General features: G+C 44.9%; 1 protein-coding gene across 7 annotated transcripts in view; it reads right to left on the reverse strand.

The window, feature by feature from the left end:
- JMJD6 (jumonji domain containing 6, arginine demethylase and lysine hydroxylase) overlaps positions 1-21,237 on the reverse strand; it is a 103,487-nt gene that overhangs the window by 23,056 nt on the left and 59,194 nt on the right. For 4 of the 7 annotated variants that reach the window (XM_081897863.1, XM_081897862.1, XM_081897865.1 and 1 more), the window contains exons 7-8: positions 10,444-10,528; positions 9,188-9,248 (exon numbers count right to left, since the gene is read on the reverse strand). In XM_081897863.1, the coding sequence (XP_081753989.1) occupies positions 9,188-9,248; positions 10,444-10,528 (146 nt within the window). The remainder of the gene's footprint in view (positions 1-9,187; positions 9,249-10,443; positions 10,529-21,237) is intronic. The other 3 variants (XR_014164887.1, XR_014164888.1, XR_014164889.1) reach the window with 1 other exon arrangement.

A 21,237-nucleotide genomic window follows, 5' to 3' on the forward strand; every position in this document is an offset into this window, starting at 1 on the left:
AAGGTAGAGGTAAACTATGAAGTTTGCTTGCGGCATTGGAGTAAAACTACTGGAAAACAGCACTATGCAAATTCACTCCCTTCCCATAGGTCACACACTTTCAGCAACAGCAACCACTCTGAACAGCAAAGCCTTGGCTCAGCAGCCTTGAGGAAAATGAAGCTTCATGAAATCTCATTTCCCCCATGGAAAAACCAACAGCGTCCCCTGACAATGGCAGCCACACAAGTCTGATCGACTGGAAGTGTGCAGAACTTCAGCTCATTTAATTATCACACACTACCAGAGAGCTTGAAAAGGCGCTTTAATGGGTCACTGATCCTGGAGTTCCTGGATAAATGCTACCGAGACCATTCATTGAGAGAAATCAGCAGTAACGCTATGATTTATGAAAGGAATTAAATAAGGAACGGAGAAAGGATTTGTTGTTTCTGTACTTAGGGTTAGCCTGGCCACCAGCATATTCAGAAAGCTCTGAAGTACAGAGTTTTGTTTGTTTTCGTTCCCAGTGGAATGTCCAGGGAGGCCATGATATTTTCAGTTGCCTCTTGTGGAAGGAGTAAGAGAAACCTAAGATCGCTTTGCAATCATTCTCTCTGTTGCCGATGTTCAGGTGAAAGTGCTGGTGCTTATGTAATCAGATGACCAAAAGGGAAGTGTAATGAATTGGAATGTGCTTGGAGGAGAGAGAGTATATGTTCAGAGGAAGGACTGCAATAAATACAAAAAGGCCAGCTTTAAAAGTAGCCAGGTCGTCCCCACCTCGTTGCATTTCAAATCACATTTGCATGTCACTGCATACAGCTGTATTGGGGGGGGGGGCTGTTTCCAAGTTTCCCACCGTTTGAGTTCACAACAGTGGACAGAGAGTGTGTGTGGATGCCTTCATACGGTTACGTTTTCAAATAGGATCAAAGCTGGTTTGAGAGGAAAAGCATCAAAACTCAGTGTTTTTCAAGAAACTACAGGAGAGCTGTACAGGAGAAAAGTGCACGGAATACAGGCCAATTTTGTAAAAAAAGAAATACAGTAGCACCGAGCATGATCACTGACCACAAAATGCTGACAGTTTGTTGGGGATGGAGGGAGAAAACAGCAACGATATAAAACTGGATTTTGGGGGGACTGGAATGGAGTAGGGGCATCCTGGAGGAAAGCCTGGCTGACTGAATAAAAAAGTGAACAGGCACGCTATAATAGCTGATGAGTCTACCAAGGACCTCTTTCTTCCACTTCTTTCCATAGTCAGGGCCGGCCTGAGACATGTTGCAGCTGCAGGCAAAACACGACGACGCTGTCCCCACCTGCACAATGGCGCCCCCCACCCACAGATCCTGGTCCCCTCCCTGCCTCTGCCATGCCCCCAACACTGCTTGTTGTTTAGTCATTTAGTCGTGTCCGACTCTCCGTGACCCCATGGACCAGAGTATGCCAGGCACTCCTGTCTTCTACTGCCTCCCGCAGTTTGGTCAGACTCATGCTGGTAGCTTCGAGAACACTGTCCAACCATCTCGTCCTCTGTCGTCCCCTTCTCCTTGTGCCCTCCATCTTTCCCAACATCAGGGTCTTTTCCAGGGAGTCTTCTCTTCTCATGAGGTGGCCAAAGTATTGGAGCCTCAGCTTCACGATCTGTCCTTCCAGTGAGCAGTCAGGGCTGGTTTCCTTCAGAATGGATAGGTTTGATCTTCTTGCAGTCCATGGTGCTCTCAAGAGTCTCCTCCAGCACCATAATTCAAAAGCATCAATTCTTCTGCAATCAGCCTTCTTTATGGTCCAGCTCTCACTTCCATGCATTACTACTGGGAAAACCATAGCTTTAACTATGCGGACCTTTGTTGGCAAGGTGATGTCTCTGCTTTTTAAGATGCTGGCTAGGTTTGTCATTGCTTTTCTCCCAAGAAGCAGGCGTCTTTTAATTTCGTGGCTGCTGTCACCATCTGCAGTGATCATGGAGCCCAAGAAGGTAAAATCTCTCACTGCCTCCATTTCTTCCTCTTCTATTTGCCAGGAGGTGATGGGCCCAGTGGCCATGATCTTCGTTTTTTTGATGTTGAGCTTCAGACCATATTTTGCGCTCTCCTCTTTCACCCTCATTAAAAGGTTCTTTAATTCCCCCACATTGCTGCCAGCTGCATTACTGCAACTGTACCCTCATCTGCAGCTGTACCTGTGCTGCCGCTGCAATACAGGGGCAGTGGGTGCAGCGGCACAGTCGTTGGGTTGGTGGCACAGCTGAAGCCCCAGCAGGACTGACAGTGGCACAATGGCAGGTGCGGGGGCCGAGAAGGGGAGGGATCTGCCACCTGAGGCAAATGGCTTCCCCTCAACCGCATGCATGGAAGGCTTCTGTCTGAAGCGCAGGGATGGGGGACTTTTGCTTCTCCCAATGACGTTGGACTTCCGTCAGCCATAGCCGCAGATTCCTCCACCCCTGCTCTAATGCTTTTGGGAAGATAGGCTGAAGCTGGATAGGATGCAGCTAGATCTAGCTGCCCAGACACAAGTGGAAGAGGATAGGGCTGGGGGGCGAGTCCTGATGCTCTGGCATTCAGATGGTAGATGATGAGTGACCATCAACATACCATGTCATTTCAGAACAAAAATGAAAAATAAAACATTTTCAGAGTGATCAATGTGCGCTAAAGCTGCTGCTGCTGCTTCAAACACTAATGAAAGTTTACTGAACAAAGTCGACGGTCATCTATCCATGCTTGCAACTTAACTCTTATTTCTCTAGTTTTTACTTCTTCTGTGAGAACTTCGTCATTTAAAGATCAGCACACAATCTCTGTGGGTCCTTCCACACGACCTGTTTATTGAGCGTTCATCCTGATTTATTGAGCATTTATTCTGATTAAACAATGTTTGCTATTTAATGTGCATTTGTTCTGATTTGTCTGCAGGGAGGTTAGATGACGTTGCCTCGAAGCACGTGTTATCCCTCACTTTCCTTATTGCAAAAAGTCCAAATTTTTAGGGAAGTGGGTTTGTTGCACAAGACCTCCCAATCAAATATAATTGAGCAACCTGAATTTGTGGCAGAGTCTCCCTCAAAAATAACAACAGTCTGGAAGCACCTGCAACCCCTACATAACCTAAGTTTAAATTATCCATAGATGCAGTAAAGAATTCTAAATATGGCAAAGCAAGCTTTCCAAGTGTTCATAGGAATTGGGCTGAAATGAAAAGGCCTACCAATATTTATATCTTCCCTGCCTCCAGCAAACTACAGGAAACACTTTTCAAGTTCTGGGCATGAGACTTGTTGCAAAATATGTAAGAGGAGTGGAATGACCTACTTTAAACAAAACAGCTGGAAATAGAATTTTAAAAGGCATTTAGCTAAACTCACTCCTCTGCCCTCACCCACCCCATCATGAGCCTGCCAGATGCCATGGGACTCTGCCTCAAAAGGTCATCTTCTTCCATAAAGTCATTTTTTTATTATTTTAAAAAATAGAGAACTTTAAATGCTTTCCCATCCTATCTTCCTCACAATCTGATCCTATGCAGGTCATTTTCTCAGAAAGTTATCCCAATTTCAGTCATACCTCGGGTTACAGATGCTTTAGGTTGCATTTTTTTGGGTTACGGACCGCCAAAACCCGGAAGTACCGGAACGGGTTACTTCTGGGATTCGGCGCACACGTATGCGCAAAAGCACTAAATTGCGCTTTGCGCATGTGCAGAAGTGCCGAATTGCAACCGTGCGTGCGCAGATGCGCCGCTGCGGGTTGCGATTGTGCATCCCGCACGGATCACGTTCGCAACCCAAGCGTCCACTGTAGTTTGATAGGACTCATTTCCAAGTTTTAAACCTGTGAATCCTATAGCCTACTGGAGATTTTTGTGTGGCAACGTCACACCTTTAAGGAAGATGAAGAGGGATGCTTGGGGTAGGTCTCAGCTTGTTAAAAGCTTCATTTCTGGCTGCACCCAGATGGATAAGAGGATGTGAAACATGAAGCTTTGGTTTCTAACATTCAGCATGCAAAGTCAGTGGCAGATTTGCCAAGTCATTCATCTCCTGCTATATGCAGTCTACAAAACACTTAAAGTAGATCGGCTCCTAAATCTGCATGGACCTGGTACTTTTGAAATGAAGTGATACTGAGTCCATATCCCTGATCAGTTTTAAAGTACCCTTGTTGCTCCCAGCAGCTGGTATTCAGCGACATAATGCTACACACCCTGGAGGTTTCATAGAGTTTAGGAATCAAATATGATAAAATAATATTGATATTTGATACTGCAGCAGCACTACGTATTTGATCAGCAGCACTGAAGTGGGCAGCCTTGCCGCCCAAATCTGATGAAGCACAAGACTGCAGTGCTGAAATGGGGCGGAAATCTCCCGCTGAATCTGTCTGGAAGCAGACTTAAGTTCACGTTGCCGAAAAGAAGTAGAAGAAGAAGCGAACCCAGAGTCAGATTGCAAAAGAAAAAAGAAAGAGGAAAGAGAAAGTAGTTGAACTATAATAATGGGCACTCTTCTTGCACAAAGATGGGAACTGGGGAGAGAGGCATCCATTTACGTCAGAGAAACACTCAGAAGGCTGGATGCCGCAGGCAGGGGCGAAAAATGCATTAGCGAAGTACAAAATTTGCTGGCTAACAATTCAGCTCCCACATGGTTGCCAGGGGCCTCACCTTCTTGGCCTTCCCAATTCTATTAATACGCCTGAATTATATAATACCTTTCTTCGTGGTTGGGAGGGGACGAGTGTATGAACCGAGACAGCCGCAGCACCAGAGTCCCATATGGCAAAGATCTTGTATGACCTCAAGTTCCCCAAGCCTTGGAATCCTGTCTGCCTCCACTAACTGCTATTGACATTTTACATGGACATTTTAAGCTATTCCAGTAAATGGTACCTCAGGTTTGTGAAATGAATAAATTCCAACACACCCAGGGATCACGTCGCCTCCTTCTTAGGACAGTAATAGTTTTCCTTCTAGCTTCTTTCTTTAATTTGGAAGTCCCTTAATCAATGTTGGATGCAGAGCTGGAGATCGATGATGCGCCTTTCTTATTTTCACTCAGTGATGCCTGTTCAGGTGTGTCTGCATACATATGTAGTATCAGGGAATTGGACAAGCCAGATGGGAAGGAAGACTGGGCTCCTGAACCTTTTGTGCAAGTGTGGAAATTTCAGGAGGTGCAGCTTTTCTTACCTTCGCAAGACAGACAGCACCTGCTGGGGAGGAAATGCTTCCCACTTTTACAAATGGTTAAAGGTCCCTGTCCTCCTTTGCATCTGATCACCCTAAAAATCACCACTCTGAGCCTTACTAGGTGAATAAAATAGCTCTGTAGCCTCATGTCAGAGCTCTGGTTGGCTACTAGTCTCTAGTATTGCTCTTAGAAACCTCACCCTCACAGGGCCAGACTGGTGGTGTTTTGCTGGTGTATTCTGTGACATGCCACTGGTGCAATGAAAGTGGTGGTGGACTGACCCACGTACCCACCCACCCACCTTTCTGCTTTCTCGGCCGTTCTGTGATAATCCCCCAGTGTTATTGCATGACTGCTTTCTGGAGGAGCATATAGTGCTGCGACGAAAGCGAGGGCAAAGAACAAATGAACCTGGAACATTTGTGGTACAAAGAGTTACAGGATGTTGGCAGGAAGCTAAGGGGCACACACCAATTGGAAACAAAGCACCGCAATATTTTTGCAGGCACAAACACTACTGGGTATAACCACCCTGATGCCATCATGAACGCACAGTAAAAAGGACGCAAAGAGAGGTCCACTGTCTGCATTGGCTCTGTGCTTTGTTTATCTAGAGCTTCCACCTTTTGGCAGGACTCATGTGCCTTTAAAAGCTATGGAGCAGGCAGAAATTCAGCCGCTGGGACTGTTAAATGCTTTGGCATGCAACTTTACAGTCCATCTGGAAACCTAGTGCCAACGTCCTCCTGTGCTTTGTTTCGTACTACAAGATGAGGACAAGCTACCCCGGACACAACTATTATTCAGGACTACACATTACATTTGTATGCATACAGGAAGATATAAAGGGTGGGAAGATACAATCCAGTAGGTGATACTTTTGTGTGTGAAAAGATCATAGCTCTATAGCAAAGGACATGCTTTGCAGAAAATCTCTAAAAGAAACAAAATTGGAACTAAAGGATCAGATAGTGATCTCAAAAGACCTCAAAAACTGCTGCCAGTCAGAAAACACAATATTGGTCTAGATAATTGGTTTCACCCAGTTTAAGGCAGTTTCTTATGTCCCCCCCTCCCTCTTTAAATTGACCTTCCTCCTTTAACCAGCAAAAACTTTCCTGGTGCAGAGATAAAATGAAAGGAAAGGATTCACTTGCTTAGCGTCTGTGTGCCAGACCGCTGTCAAAGGCACAGGAGCAGCGCCTATAAAGAAATGTGGCAGCTCCACTTCTTATTTCTCAAAAAAAAGTATTGCTGTGTGAGCGCCAACAAATGGCACTATAAAACAGGGATGATAATCACTCCCCCTGCCTTGCGGACATGGTTTGTGAGGATTAAAGATTGTTTATAAGGGTGATAAGTGTAATCCTCCTGAGCCAATAGGATTGTTGCTGTGACATGGGGCCTCGAGGGACAGCAAGAAAGTGGGACAAGGATTTGTCCCACTTGCTGTAACCACCAGACAAGTTGCAAACAGCACCGTGACAACTTTCTATAAACTGCCTCAAATGATCCTCCAACCCCAAAAAGTAATGCAGCACTTTTTAAAGTAAGCCAAGCCCAGTGCCCCATTTAAATTTCAGTAAGATTATCAGGCTTGCCAACTGCAAAAGCAACCCCCAGTAAATCTGGTGTGTTCCTATTGCTTGAACTGCAGGAACCACCTGCCAATTGGCGCAGATCACAGCACTGCTGAAAGCACAGCTACAAGGGCCAGTTGAAAAGTTGGCAACCCTAACTGGACACTGGAATTTGAGCCGCTGGTGCTGGATCATGGCATAAAATACAGAGGGTTTTTAAAAAAAAAATTAGCTGGAAAGGCCTCAAGGCACACATGTTTCTGTCTGCCTTGCTTTACGCTGTGTTCCCCAATTAGTCAATTAATCATTTGCAAATCAACTGATGGACTAATCACTTAAACAGGGCTCCATATGAACCTCTTCAGAGATGCCCTCCAGATCTGGCAAGGAGCTCTAGGCCCGGCTTCTAAAGTCGTTGTAAAGCAAGGGTAGGTGGAGGCAGAAATAGAAAGCAGATCTGTGCTGAATGGTGAAGGTCGTGTGTTGGTGAGCTACGCTGCCACGCTAGCGTTCTGCTTTATTTTTAAATGTATTATCATTTCAGATGTGCAATTTGTTCCATGCTGAGGTCTGCTCTGGCGGTTGGGGGTGGGGGGGACACCATTTGCTGGAGGTCCGCATCTAAAACGCCTGCAATTAATATAAATTGCCTAGTATTTTCATGAACTTGAAGGATGCCAGCTGATACAACTGGTGGACACACTGTGCTAATTTGACAATCTTCTTCTTACAAGGTTTCATTGACAAATCCCCGGCTTGTCTTTTGTTCTTCCCCCTGCTTTGCATCTCCTCTGAAAAGAATTAACAGCCTGATAATCAGGAGGAGGAAGCAGCTGCTTGGGGGGCAGGCAGCTAATCCTCTGCCCTCCCCCAGAAGGGATGGGAGAGTGAATGCAATGCCCAGGACTTCTTCACCGGAGGCCTTATTTATAGGATGTGACAGCCTTGCCTTAGCCTTGTAACTGGGCTCAGACTCTCCAATTCACATCCTTCAAGAAGCAGGGTTCTTGCCAGGCTGCTTTAGTCCTCCCTCTCTGGCTTCCTCCCCACCTCTGCTAATATAGGAGAGAATTGGAAATGAAAAGTGAAAGCCACCTGGATTTTCATCTTTGCTGGCTCAGAGGGGAGAGGACGAAAGTGTAGAACTTGCAGGGTTCCGATTGTCAGCACCAGATTTCTTTGTCAGCCCCTTCCATTGTATCACAAGGGGTGAGTTCGCATCCAATAATAAGTCATCAGATCCCACCCAGGTGTGTATGTCATCCCTGATTTAGTAGGGATGCAGATATTGTTTGCTTTTAATCTAAGGGTACTATGGCTGAGGTGTGCCACTATGGAGCTTTCTGTTCACATTTAAATATGATGGAGAAATATTCCCACAATGCACTACACAATCTTCTTGTGCAACAAAGCCAGATAGAGGTGGAAGGCAAGCCTCATATTTTCAGAAACGTGCCTATTTCCCCAAGGTTGCTTAGAGGGCCAGAGATAAGGAAGCAGTTCAGGTAAGGCTGCGGGGTGGGTAGGTAGGACTACAGAAGTTGGAATCAACAGACAGGAGAATTTCTAAAGTAAGAAACAATGGGAAGTTGGGAGTTGCTGTCCCTCATTAGTAAAGGTAAAGGGACCCCTGACCACTAGATCTAGTCGTGGCCAACTCTCATCTTGCTTTATTGGCCGAGGGAGCCACCGTACAGCTTCCGGGTCATGTGGCCAGCATGACCAAGCCGCTTCTGGCGAACCAGAGCAGTGCATGGAAACGGTACCTGCCGGAGCGGTACCTATTTATCTATTTGCACTTTAGCGTGCTTTCAAACTGCTAGGTTGGCAGGAGCAGGGACCAAGCAACAGGAGCTCACTCCATCGCAGGGATTCAAACCGCTGACCTTCTGATCGGCAAGTCCTAGGCTCTGTGGTTTAACCCACAGCACCACCCGTGTCCCTGTCTCTCTCATTATCTAGTGTTAATTTACATGTAGATGTATACAAATTTAAAATGTACTTTGTTTATGTTATGAATGGAACTGAATCAACTAACATTTAGAAATTGGATTACAATAGAGAGTCAGGAAAATCAGCAGGAAAACCAACCAAGTGGCAATGCATTGTGGCATTTGTCTAGTTTTCCCTAGAACATTTTCCGCTTGGCTCTGATTTTCACAAGTGATCCCTCTACCTTCAGTCCACATACAAAAGCTTGCACTAACTGGAATGTGCATTCCATTTTAAAATTGCCCTTTTTGCTCTGTCACAGCCTCTAATGGTTAAGAATTTCAAACAAAATAAATTTTAAAAATGGCTTTCTTCCAGTCTTACATTAAGAACATTAAAAAATGATGGTCTCCAGACTAAATGATGCTCTTTGCATCACTTGTGCAGTCTTTTATCGCCAGCGTTTGTCCCTCCAGCCGTCATGCATCCCCAGACTTACCATCTTCAGTCTCAGGTTCCCTCACCACTAGTTTCTCATTTTCTGATTCCTGATCTTCTTCCTGGAACAGAGGAATTAAACATAAATCTGTTGTAAAGATGCTGGCGGCAAGACCTCCCTACAAAACAAACAGAGCAGCACACTGCAGAATCACAAGGGAATCATAGGCATAATAGCTCAAAGATAGAATTTTAGTTGGATCTCACTGAAAGGCATCTTCCATTAAATAAATCTTAAATTCATTTATACTTTCTTCCCCATTGCTCTTCAGGGGAACAGGCGCCGGAAAATGAAATTTAAAGGCTTATAAATGCATGATAGAAATTCATGCAACTTATACTCACAGCACACGTAAAAATGATTGGCACAAGATTTTTAAAAGAGAAATATATATTTGAAAATGAATGACACTTTTTTTTTTGGCACAGGGAATTCATTAAGTGCTTTTTTCCTTAAAATTGCCCTCTTTAAAACTTGAATTGGCTAGCATGTACATTCTATTTTAAAATGTTATTTATCCACTTGCTGTCCTGTGTTAATAACGCACACATACATATTCTAGGAGAAGGTGGGAGCCTGATTCTTTTCTGGTGGCAGCTTATGTGTGTGACAAAAGGAAAGACCTCAATTATAAAAGGGGGAAAATAATGCTTGCAGGAAACTTTGGTCTTGGATTTATAGACCCACCCCTTCTAGTTTAAGCATGTTCATTTTGATCCACCTCATTCCATCTTTGGTCATGCCTATACATACACATACATACATACATACATCTTGTTGTGATGTATGTGGAAATGGTTGAGTTTGGTTGTCTATTTTTCAGTGCTTTACTTTATCGTTTATAACTACTCTTTGAACTGTGGAAAGGAGGCATACAAATAAAATTATTATTTATACCCAGCCAGATTGGGGGGTATAAATTATTATTATTAATAATAATAATAGTGCCACAGTGAAGACCTCAGTAGTAGCAAATTCCCAGAACAAGAGCTGCTATTCTATACATAGGTTGAAAAGTAATTCTCTTCTCTCAGGGAGAGCTGGGAGATGCAGTTCCGTGAAAGGGAGAATCGTGAATTCTCAGCATCCTCAGTAAACTACAATCCTTAGGATTCTTCAAGAAATGCTGTGACAATTGTTATTGAACTGATTTTCTGTTTGGGTTTGGGTTTCAAGTTCTTGCCACTGTAGAAGCTGGTGGCTCAATCTGCTAGTCCCCCTTCCACAGACACAAATGCCCACACGCCCACACTTACTTTTCCATTAACACTTAAGTGCTGGAATGCATAACAGGGCAGCCAGCAGCAGCAGCACATATTCCCTCTCCGTATCTCTGCATCCCTGGAGAGGAGTGGAATAGCCAGTCAGATTCCAGATGGTGTGTGGGCCTGTTGCCCATCTCCTCCCCACCTCATCTAATCTCCCATGCTTGATTCAATGGGACAGGGCCTTTACAGTTGCTACCATTTGCTCTATTTGTAAATGATGGTGTGTGTGTGTGTGTTTGTGTAGAGGAAGAGCCACGGGAGGCTGCCAGCCTCAATTACGAAGATGGAGTCAAGTTGGAGAAGAGACAAAGGGAGCTATTGCAGACATCTCAGGGTCAAGAGCTCGGAGAGATAAAACAGGAGCGCTCTCCCGGCAGGAAAGGTCTTGGGAATTCAGAAAGCAGCTTCATAGAAACCAGAAATTTGCTGTTGTTACCCAGAGGTCAGATCTGGATGGAAAGTGTCACCGCTGAGGAATGTGTGCGATTCACCAGCCTTTTTGGGCGCATCTCGCATTCTCTGGTCTCTGACTCACCAACCGGCTGGAGACACACACACACACACACAGAGCCAGAGCCAGCATCTCCTACACACACGTCTATTTTAGTCCATGCTTCCAAAAATGGAAACTCCTTTCGCCTCTTCATTCATTTATTTCTCAACAGCCCTTATTTGGGGTGGGGAGAGGAAGCATGACCCAGCAAGCTGAGGTTTTCTTATGCATAGAGGGAATGCCAGAAAGGTGGCTTGACCTGGTCCTCTTGCATAGATGGGGCAGACCAGCCCAGAGAAATTCTCCTTGAATGGGGGATTGTTATCTGATCGCCTTGAGGCAATAGAGCACTATGCCATGGGTAGGCAAACTAAGGCCCGGGGGCTGGATCCGTCCCAATCGCCTTCTTAATCCAGCCCGCAGACAGTCCGGGAATCAGCATGTTTTTACCTGAGTAGAATGTGTCCTTTTATTTAAAATGCATCTCTGGGTTATTTGTGGGGCATAGAAATTCATTCATTCCCCCCAAAAAATATAGTCCGGGCCCCACAACGTCTGAGGGACAGTGGACTGGCCCCCTGCTGAAAAAGTTTGCTGACCCCTGCAATATGTCATCCACTATTCTCCCACCCACACTATACATCTAAAGCACTATTATACCACTTTTAACAGTCATGACTTCCCTCAAAGAATTATTGGAACTGTAGTTTGAGGGCGCTGACTGCACAGACCTACAATTCCTAGGACCCTTAGCAGACTACAATTCCCAGGATTCCCCATGACTTAAAGTGGTACAATGGTGCTTGATACATATGCTGTGGTCGCGATCAGTGTTTGGGTCCTTGAACCCAGCCTGTAAGATCGTTTAAATCTGCACTACCATGTTTTCTCTATTACCCATCTCTCTTGGTGGGTGGGTGTGCATGAGGGAGAGGTTTAGACCAATAGACAGAGTTAAGATAGATGGAAGCTAAGTCTGGGTCTGGTCAGTGCCTGGGCATGAGTGGAGACCTTCTCAGAAAATGTATGCTGCCTTCAATCCAATGATGCAAGAATGGTGGAATATCAATATAATAAAATAAGTATTGTAGAACTCTGGAAGAGCAAATGAGAACTTTAAATATCTAGACAGACATCTGTCTGCCTGGGCCTATGTGTGGGATTAACACACGGGAAAGAGTCCAATGGGACTCTTCTGCTAAGTATAAAATACCAGTTTAAAAATAAACATATGCTTCCATTAATGCTTTAGCCTGGATAGCTCAGTTGGTAAGAGCATGGTACTGATAATGCCAAGGTTGCAGGTTTGATCCCCGTATGGGACAACGGCATATTCCTGCATTGCAGGGGGTTGAACTAGATGATCCTCAGGGTCTTTTCCAACTCTACAATTCCAGGAAATCTCTCCTTTTTTGTTATGTTCACCATTATGATAAACCATTTTCTGACCCTCCTGCCTTTGCAGGTTTCTGTTCTGACTTCTAATCAGCAGGTGTTCCTTGGCCATTATTTTTAACAGATCAGGATGTACGTTTCAGCTGTCCAAAAGCTGTGCACAGGACTGTTCGTGCTGAACATCTTTTCATGAGGTCATATAATACGGCTAGGGCGGCGGCGGCGGCAGCAGGGGGGTGTTCACAACATATTTCTATCTCATCTCTCTATTCCTTTGCCAATGGTAAGAGCGTCTCTCTCCGAAGCATGTCCCAACAAAACCAAAACTGGGCAGTGCAGAGGGCCTTTCTCAGGAGGAATCCAGCAGTTTTCAGGGCCTGGTGGAACTTGCTTTACGTGTTTGCCTGACAAAGTAACACAGCAAGGTGGAGGCACAGGTGAGCAGGAGGTTCACAGAATATCACAGCGAGTTTATTTAATCATGGTGGGAGGGGGCGGGGAATGATTTCCCCAAGTCATAACTAAAGCAAAATGGTCATATTTGCAATGGGGTTAATATAAGAAAGCCCTGGATCCGCAGGAATGTTCTAATTTTTGCTCGTTAACATCACTTCTGGAGACAATCATTTGGGGCACATGCACTAAACTGCCGTTGTTGCTTGGTTACTACAGAGAATTCAAATGACTTTTCCCAAGGTAGTGCTTTTACTGCAAAATAAAATAATAATAATAATAATAATAATAATAATAATAATAATAATAATAATAATTGCATCATTTAGTGCCAGGAGGGGAAATGCTGTATTCCTCTACTCCAAGTGTTTTCATTGCAGTTGTGTGCAGTGTGTGATGCCGCAATGCAAGAGAATGGCTGTGGCAGTGCCAATAAACTATTGATTCTTTCCTCCTCCTGCAAAAGTCAGCATGAAGTCAGGGAAAGATCATCCCATACTGCAGAATAGGGCGAAATGAAAGTGTGTGTGGTGTTGGGAGAGCCTGCTTCTGCAATACCACCCCTTCTGCCTTATAGTCATTCATTAAACATGTGGAGCACAGCAAGAACATCTGAATAGGGCGCTCCTTTGAATTATAGAGCACCATGGAATCCTCACTTCTGCTTTCTGCTGTGTTGGAACAGCGGGGCCGGAGGTTTAAGACATTTCCTAATGGCACATCTGTCTGGGAGACCTTCTTGCACTTCAGCACACAACCAGAAATATGGAAAGCAGTCTCAAAAACAGGAAGCACAGTTTGGTGCTGAACTATCTCATGTGAACGTTGCACCTTCCTCTGTGATGCCTGGATTGTATCGGATTGGGCGAGAAGTCCGTTTGGGTTCCTTCCAAGTCCAGTGATGTACGTCTAAGCTAAACAATCTATAGCTTAGGGCCCCACTGCCTGGGATGCCCAAAAAAAACTTAAAGGGGGAAAAACTTGATGTACTTTGATAAAATACATATTTTGTTATGTGCAAATGGCTTTAGATACCTATTAGGTCCATAAATTACCATATATTCAACACAAACAACAACAACAATTTGTTGTTGACGAAGGACAGCTGGACATATAAAGGGCCCCATTACTTTCAGTAGCTTAGGGCCTCATCAAACCTAAATCCGGCCCTGCTTCCAACTGTACAATTCTATGATTCTATGTGTAGACTGTGGCAGTCATGCCCACGGCTTGCTGTTCGCTGCAATCAAGGTGTGTGCTGTTCAGCACTAGCTTTGAGGCCTGCACAGGAAGAACACCACTTTTATGATAATGCCAAGGTTGCAGGTTCGATGCCCGTATGGTGCAGCTGCCTGGCTGAGGGTTGGACCAGATGATCCTCAGGGTCCCTTCCAGCTCCACCGTGCTGTGCCACACAGAGGGTCCCTAAGAGTTATCAAGTCAAGCCGCTCTTCTGTAAGATGGAACAGCTGTTTCAATGATGGGCAAAACAAGAGGACAGAAAGGCCCATCGGCAGAAAAGCCTCGACCCAGTTGGCAAGCAGCAGGCAAAGGAGCATCAGCGCAGATTTTTTGGGGTCATGAAGGCCACGGTACCCCGGGAGGCTTATGTTCTCCCAGTGTTCACTGACTGTGGCTTGGAGAGTGACATCAGCAGGGGGGGGCAAGGAGGTTTCCCTTTAGGAAAGAGGGCAGTGGAAAGCTTCTTGCTTGAAGGCAAACAGAGGCACAGATCTGCGAGCATCTGGGGGAACTGCTGCATACACAGGCAGTTTGGGCAGCTGCTGTAATTGACAAAGATCCATTCATTGGAGGATTATATTATTTTTGTTTCATGAGTATTGCAACCTTGTTTACCCCCTCCTTTCTTCTGTGCATTCACTCTGTGAATGTGATGGGGACATTAATGTCAGAAGGAATTGTGAATTTTGGGGTGAGAGAAGCCAGGCTCTGACTCTTCTGGTCACTTTCAAAGATGGGCAGTTATGGGAACATGACAGAGAGGGGCATGGTGGGCTAAAGCCCACCCCCCACAGTTTCCGTGCTAAATCCATCTATTACTGGACTGTATAGATCAGACTGCCACTTGTTTTTAAGCACAGCTCTGGCAAGAGGAAAAGGGAAAGAGGCTCATGATATCACCTTGTTTATTTCCTACAAGTTCATTTCTCTTGTCCCCCAAACACAGGCTGACATCTAACAGGTAAAGTTGCCAGATGATCCTTGCAAAAGAAAAACAAAGAGAAAAAGCATGTAAGGTCTGCCAGATGCTTGATTTTTGTTTTTATTAAAAATGAAAGAGCAATCCCAAGCCCACAGAGGCTGAAGGAGGAATCTGTGTGATCTCGACTCTGAGGGAGAAGAAGGGTGTGAAGGGAATGTAAACACCGAGCTCTGAAGAGGAAAACCACAGCTTGGAAAATAACTCTTGGCTTACAGTGCTGAAGCCAGTAACACGTTGCCATTTATGGCTCTGCTTTCTGACCCAAGCCTGATGCAAGACGCTGCAAGAGGAAAAGGGAAGGAACAAAGTCTGGAAGAAAGGCACACTCCACGAACATGGCCAGAGAGACAATGACATCATGCCCTGTTCCTTTTCACCCTTATTCCACATCTAGAACTCTGCCTCCTTGTATTGAAGGAAACAGCTGCGAAGGCAAACACCTCTCCAGACCGTTGGAATAACCACAGCTGAAGTCTCTTTTTGTCCAGAATGGAAAAAAGTAGATAGCCAATATGTAGAGTCAATGGGGGAGAGCACGTTCAGCTGAGACGTCTTGGATATCCTGTATGTGCACGCGTGTGTACATTATGTCCCATGTGCATCAATGCGCCTACTGAAGGAGGAATGATGTGGCAAACAGGGGAAGAGATGCACTCTGCTGATTTGCTTTGGCGGACAAAATTATGAATGGTTACTAACCCAAATGGCCAAGTTCTGCTTCCATTGTAGGTTTCTCCTAATGCCATGACTGGGGATCACAAGCATGAAGAGAGTTGTTGTGCTTTTGTTCTTTCCAGAGGCATTTGGTAGGCGACTGTGAGAACAGGATGCTGGACTAGATGGGCCTTTGGTCTGATCCTGCATTCAGGTGTTCAGCTTCTTGTGGTTCCAGCTTCTGAGGGCTCCCAACACAACCAGGTCCTAAACTGTGAGGGAAGCTATGTAAGACAGGGGTGCCAACTTGAATAAAATATTGGGAGGGCCCAGGTAAGCCCTGCCCCACATCTATCACAAGATGTGGTTTGAATGGCAGTGCCCATCAACTTTGCAGGGGCCTGGCCCCCTCAAATATTTTATTGGGGAGCCAAAGGGAGCTCGGACCCTAGGAGTCGGCTCCTATGGCTTTAGAGGTTCACCTTCCAGAGTGTTGAGAGTGGCAACAGGGATATGGCAAAGGAGGCAAGGACGGCAACTGGGGTCTCCCTCTCCCCATGTCGTATGATCAACAGCTTTTTGTTTCCCAATTGCCTGTGAACACAGGCAACCAGTGTACCGGGCTCCAGTGCCTTTAATTGTGGTTTCAAAGAAGTGACTTGAGCCGCTTCCATGGTTTTAACATCCTGTACTGTTCAGTTGTTACGCTGTTTAAACTGGGTGGTTATTTTAAATGGTTGGTTTGCATTGCTAGCTGCTGTGGCAACCCTTTTAGGCTTGAAGAGCAGGGTAGAAATTGCCTGTAACCAACCAGCAAATGTATTGTAAAACATCAGCTGGCGTAAGGTCAATGCTTGGTTGCTCAGCTCCTGGCTATCTCAGTCTTGCCTGCGACCTGCTTGGTTGCTCTGGTTCTTAGCTTCTCATACTTTAACCTTTAACTGCATGACAAGCTCTGGCCTGGGACTTCTTCCTGGAGCTTGAAATCCTTCTATGAACATCTGTTCTTGAGTCCTGATAGAGCAAGAAAGGTTGAGGCATGCCTTACCTCCTCTTTCTCCTCCTCCCCACTGGCATTTGAGCCCAAATGCCTCATGCCACTGATCAGCAGCAGGACAAGTCTTTCATTATCTTCTAAACTTATTGGCAGAAGTTGGCCTGATAGGCAAGGTGAGATGTTCTACTTGCTATCTCTCATGCTGTGATCTTGACTCTCTAATTTAAAAGGAAAGGTGGCATATTCTCTGTCAATAACCCATATCCTGAAATGGGTCTCAAGGGCTTTCATACGGACATGATACATTGACCACTGATGAATGAATGTAGGCTGGAGCATCACCAACTCTTGCTCCACACACACTGCCTTCACAGTGACTTAAGACTTTACACATTGCACCAGGGCGGACTTTGGTAACATGGCACCCTGAGCGAGGACAAAATTTGGTGCCCTCTTCCCTGCAATTATTTTTTATTTTCCCAATAATTGCTTTTGGTGCAGTTTACCCATATAGCTATCCATATAAATATGTTGTTGTTGTTGTTGCTGCTGCTGCTATTTTTCACCCCCTTGGCTTGGCACCATATGCAGGGGGAGCACCTGCACTGCCTTAAATCCAGTTACAGATAGGTAGCCGTGTTGGTCTGCCATAGTCAAAACAAAAAAAATTCCTTCCAGTAGCACCTTAAAGACCAACTAAGTTAGTTCTTGGTATGAGCTTTCGTGTGCATGCACACTTCTTCAGTGCTGATTACACTGGCGACAGACATAAGCTGTCTCTATACATGTACAGGCAGGGTGCACACTTGTCGATCTGTATGGCCCCACTGTTGTGTACACAAACTGTACACTCCTTGAATGCTGCATGCAAATAAATGTACAGCTCAACTATTTGTGTACACAGATGGTGCAATTATTTAATCTAATATATGTGACACCCCCCAGCGTGATCTGAGGAGGACAGTGGGGGATGGACGGTTGGACTTCACATCTCTGCCTGCCCATGAAATCATGGGGTGGTTGAGAAAGTTCTCCCACTCCTAGCCTCAAACCCATCATCTCTATAACGGGTGTAATGTTTACTTGTCTTTCACAGTGATGTTGTGTGGATGAATGAGATTATTTTTTTAATGAGTTATATAAAAAGGTTTGATCATTCTCCACAGTGAACAAGGCTGAGGCTGCAGATAATTTATAATTATGCAATGAAAAAAAGTTATGGCCAGCACAGGATTATTCCTCTCTTTTTTTATCTGGCTCACAAAACTATACCTATGAAGATCTTTAAAAGGCAAGAAAGTGACCTGGGGACCACAGTTCTCAGGAGCTAGTCACCTACAATTGCACCAAGGTGTTGACATCCCTAGACAGACAATTAAAACCGCTCCCAGACAAATTGTAGGCCTACCCTGCATATAGCTGCCCAGATCTGCTATTTATTTCCCTTCTACATTTATCCCTGCTCTGAATGTAGTAATAATAAGGGAAGGAGTTAACAAAGGGCTCCCAGCCGCACCCAGCCCATCCTCCTGGGATGCTTTGCAAGGTTGTTTGAGTCTGCTGTTTTTAACAACATTTCTAATCTGGCTCATTAATACCAGACCTCCAACTGCATCGGCCTGATAATATACGATGTAATTTTGCCCAGACATTATTATGAATAGATTTCAACTAATCTTAGAAACAGCAGGAATTGCCGGCTACAGTGTTAACAGCACAGGACTTGAAGTCCAAACACGAAGTTATATTCCATTATTGTTTTGGACTTAAAGTCCAAGCCTTGGGCACATCTTGTCAAATCTCTTTGTCTCTGTTTCCTTACTAAGAATAAAAATGACGCTTTCCCCAATAAGCACAATTGGAATATCATTTTCTTTTTCCTGCAAAGAGAGAGTCATCCCCTATATATTTTAATCCCTTTGCTTATTAGACTCTTCTTCTTACAGCTCAACAAAGCATTGCACAGTAATTGTTCTAAGCAATTTCAGAGCCACAAGCAATGTTCCCAACCAGGAAAAGTATCTTCTGCTTACAGAAGTGTGGAGTGTGCACAAATGCTATTTCAGATGGGAAAGCAAGACTAGTTATTTGTTCTTTGGAGAGCACGTCCATGTTAACATGCTCTGTTCTGTACCTTACCCAACGATGGGGCCGGATCCACATTACAGCCCCTTGTGTTTGCAATGCAATGCTACACTAATTTTTTAAAAAATAAACACAAATGCTATGCATGGGGCACATTGCGTGGGATACCACCCTATAAGCCCATTGTTAATAACACAAGCCCATGGCATGTAGCACGGACTCACATTATAAACAAGGGACTTACGGTGTGGTACTCCATACAATGGCACCATACAATGGTATGTTGCGAGTCCATGCTACAAGCCCCTGGGAAATGCAGTAAGAGAACATACACCATGTTTGACAAGAACACGTCCACTTGCACAGAAAGTGAGCATCTCCCTCTCCTGAGCCATTTTTTCCTCATCTACGGTTTCAAAAATCTATTTGAGGTTCTTTTCATGAAATGTAGGCTTGTGTGCCAGCTCTGTAACAACAGTCACCAGAGCTGCCTTTACGTTACGCAAGAGATTTTTGCCATCGGTCAGTGAGCAGCACCTGGTCTTCATCTGGCTCCAGCCCCAACAGTCCCCGAGGGGGTCCCTCAACCCCAGGCAAGGTGTGCAATATGTTCCCTGCCATTGCCAATTCTCCACCTTCCTCGGTGTGTTAAGGTGCATGTTATGCTTCTCTCCCAGGGCTGGATTTAGGTTAGATGAGACCCTAAGCTACTGAAGGTAATTGGGCCCTTTATATGTCCAGCTGTCCTTTGCCAACAACAAATGGTCGCTGTTTTCTGTGTTGAATGTACGCTATATGGTAATTTATTGACCTAATAGATATCTAAAGCCATTTGCAACCAGTCCATGCAGAATGTAGGCACCCTATATATAGAAATGAGCAAACAAGTGATATTTTAGGGAGCAGGCCATTACAGTGCTACCTCGGGTTACATATGCTTCAGGTTACAGACTCTGCTAACCCAGAAATAGTACTTCAGGTTAAGAACTTTGCTTCAGGTTGAGAACAGAAATCGTGCTCTGGCGGCGCGGCAGCAGCAGGAGGCCCCATTAGCTAAAGTGGTGCTTCAGGTTAAGAACAGTTTCAGGTTAAGTACAGACCTCCGGAACGAATTAAGTACTTAACCCGAGGTACCACTGTACTTACATCCTAGGAACCTACACAACACAAAACACTGTTGCTGCATGTAGTTTTATTTTATTTGTTTTTTATCTTATATTTTGGAAATGCACAACCAGTTTTTCCCCCTCTAATTTTTTGGGGGCCCCCCAAGTGAGTGGGACCCTAAGCTATAGCTTGTTTAGCTTATACATAAATCTGGCACCGTTCTTTCCCCACGTGCTTTTTCCTCATTCCCCCTTCTATCCCTGGCAGAGTGAGCAGTTCACCCTGCACCCAGGATTCACTCAAGGAAGCAGCCCAGGTAGCAGTATTATTGACAGAACACTTAGCTTTGGACCTCTGCAGATATGCAGGTGCACATGAGGTTGCAGCATCTCCATGCAACCACAGCACCCCTGACAGATGGTTGTCCGAATCTCTGGTTAAATACCCCCAGCGAAGGAGATCTGAGCCTACCAGAACCTCCCAAGGCAGTTGGCTACACAGTCAAGTTAAGAGGGTTCTCCCACTGCGTTGCCAAAATCTCCTCCCTTGCCATTTCCACCTATTCATTCTGGACCTGTCAGCTGGAGTAGCAGAAGTTAAGTATGCTCCATCTTCCATGTGGTAGCCCCTTAAGCCTTTGAAGACAACTGCTGTCTATAAAAACTGAAGGATTCCAGGAAGAATCAGAACCAGACAATTCATGCTGTCTAGGGGCACAGCTGTGCTGTCATTCCACACTTTGTGTGCAGGGATCAGGAACCTTTTCCAGCCATGGGCCAGTTCACTGTCCCTCAGACCGTGGGTGGTGCTGGGCCGGACTATTATTTTTTTTGGGGGGGGGAATGAACTAATTCCTATGCCCCACAAATAACCTAGAGATGCATTTTAAATAAAAGCACATATTCTACTCATGTAAGAAAACCAAGCAAGCCCCACAAATAACCCAGAGATGCATTTTAAATAAAAGGACACATTCTACTCATGTAAAAACACTCTGATCCTTGGGCTGGATTTTGAAGGCAATTGGGCTGCAGCCAGCCCGTGGGCCTTAGGTTGCCTACCTCTGCTTTAGTGCAAGGGTGATGCTACCATCCACCCCAAGTGACAGGAAGTACCAGAGGCAGAAAAGAATATTGAAATGTGAAGTATTGGAGTTAGGTTTTTTTTAAAATATATTTTTTAATGTTATATGTTAATTTGGATTTTTGTATATGGATTTGTGGGCTGCAGTATTGCTTAGGGGCTTTTGTTGGGGAATAGATTGTTTACTATTAGTGTGTATACCTTTGTATCAATAATGGTTTTGATCATTTTTAATTATGTATTTTGAACTTTGTATAACATAACTTTGGGTTGTAAACTGCCCTAAGACCT

This window comes from Podarcis melisellensis (assembly GCF_964234715.1).
Source record: "Podarcis melisellensis genome assembly, chromosome: 2".
NCBI lineage: Eukaryota > Metazoa > Chordata > Lepidosauria > Squamata > Lacertidae > Podarcis > Podarcis melisellensis.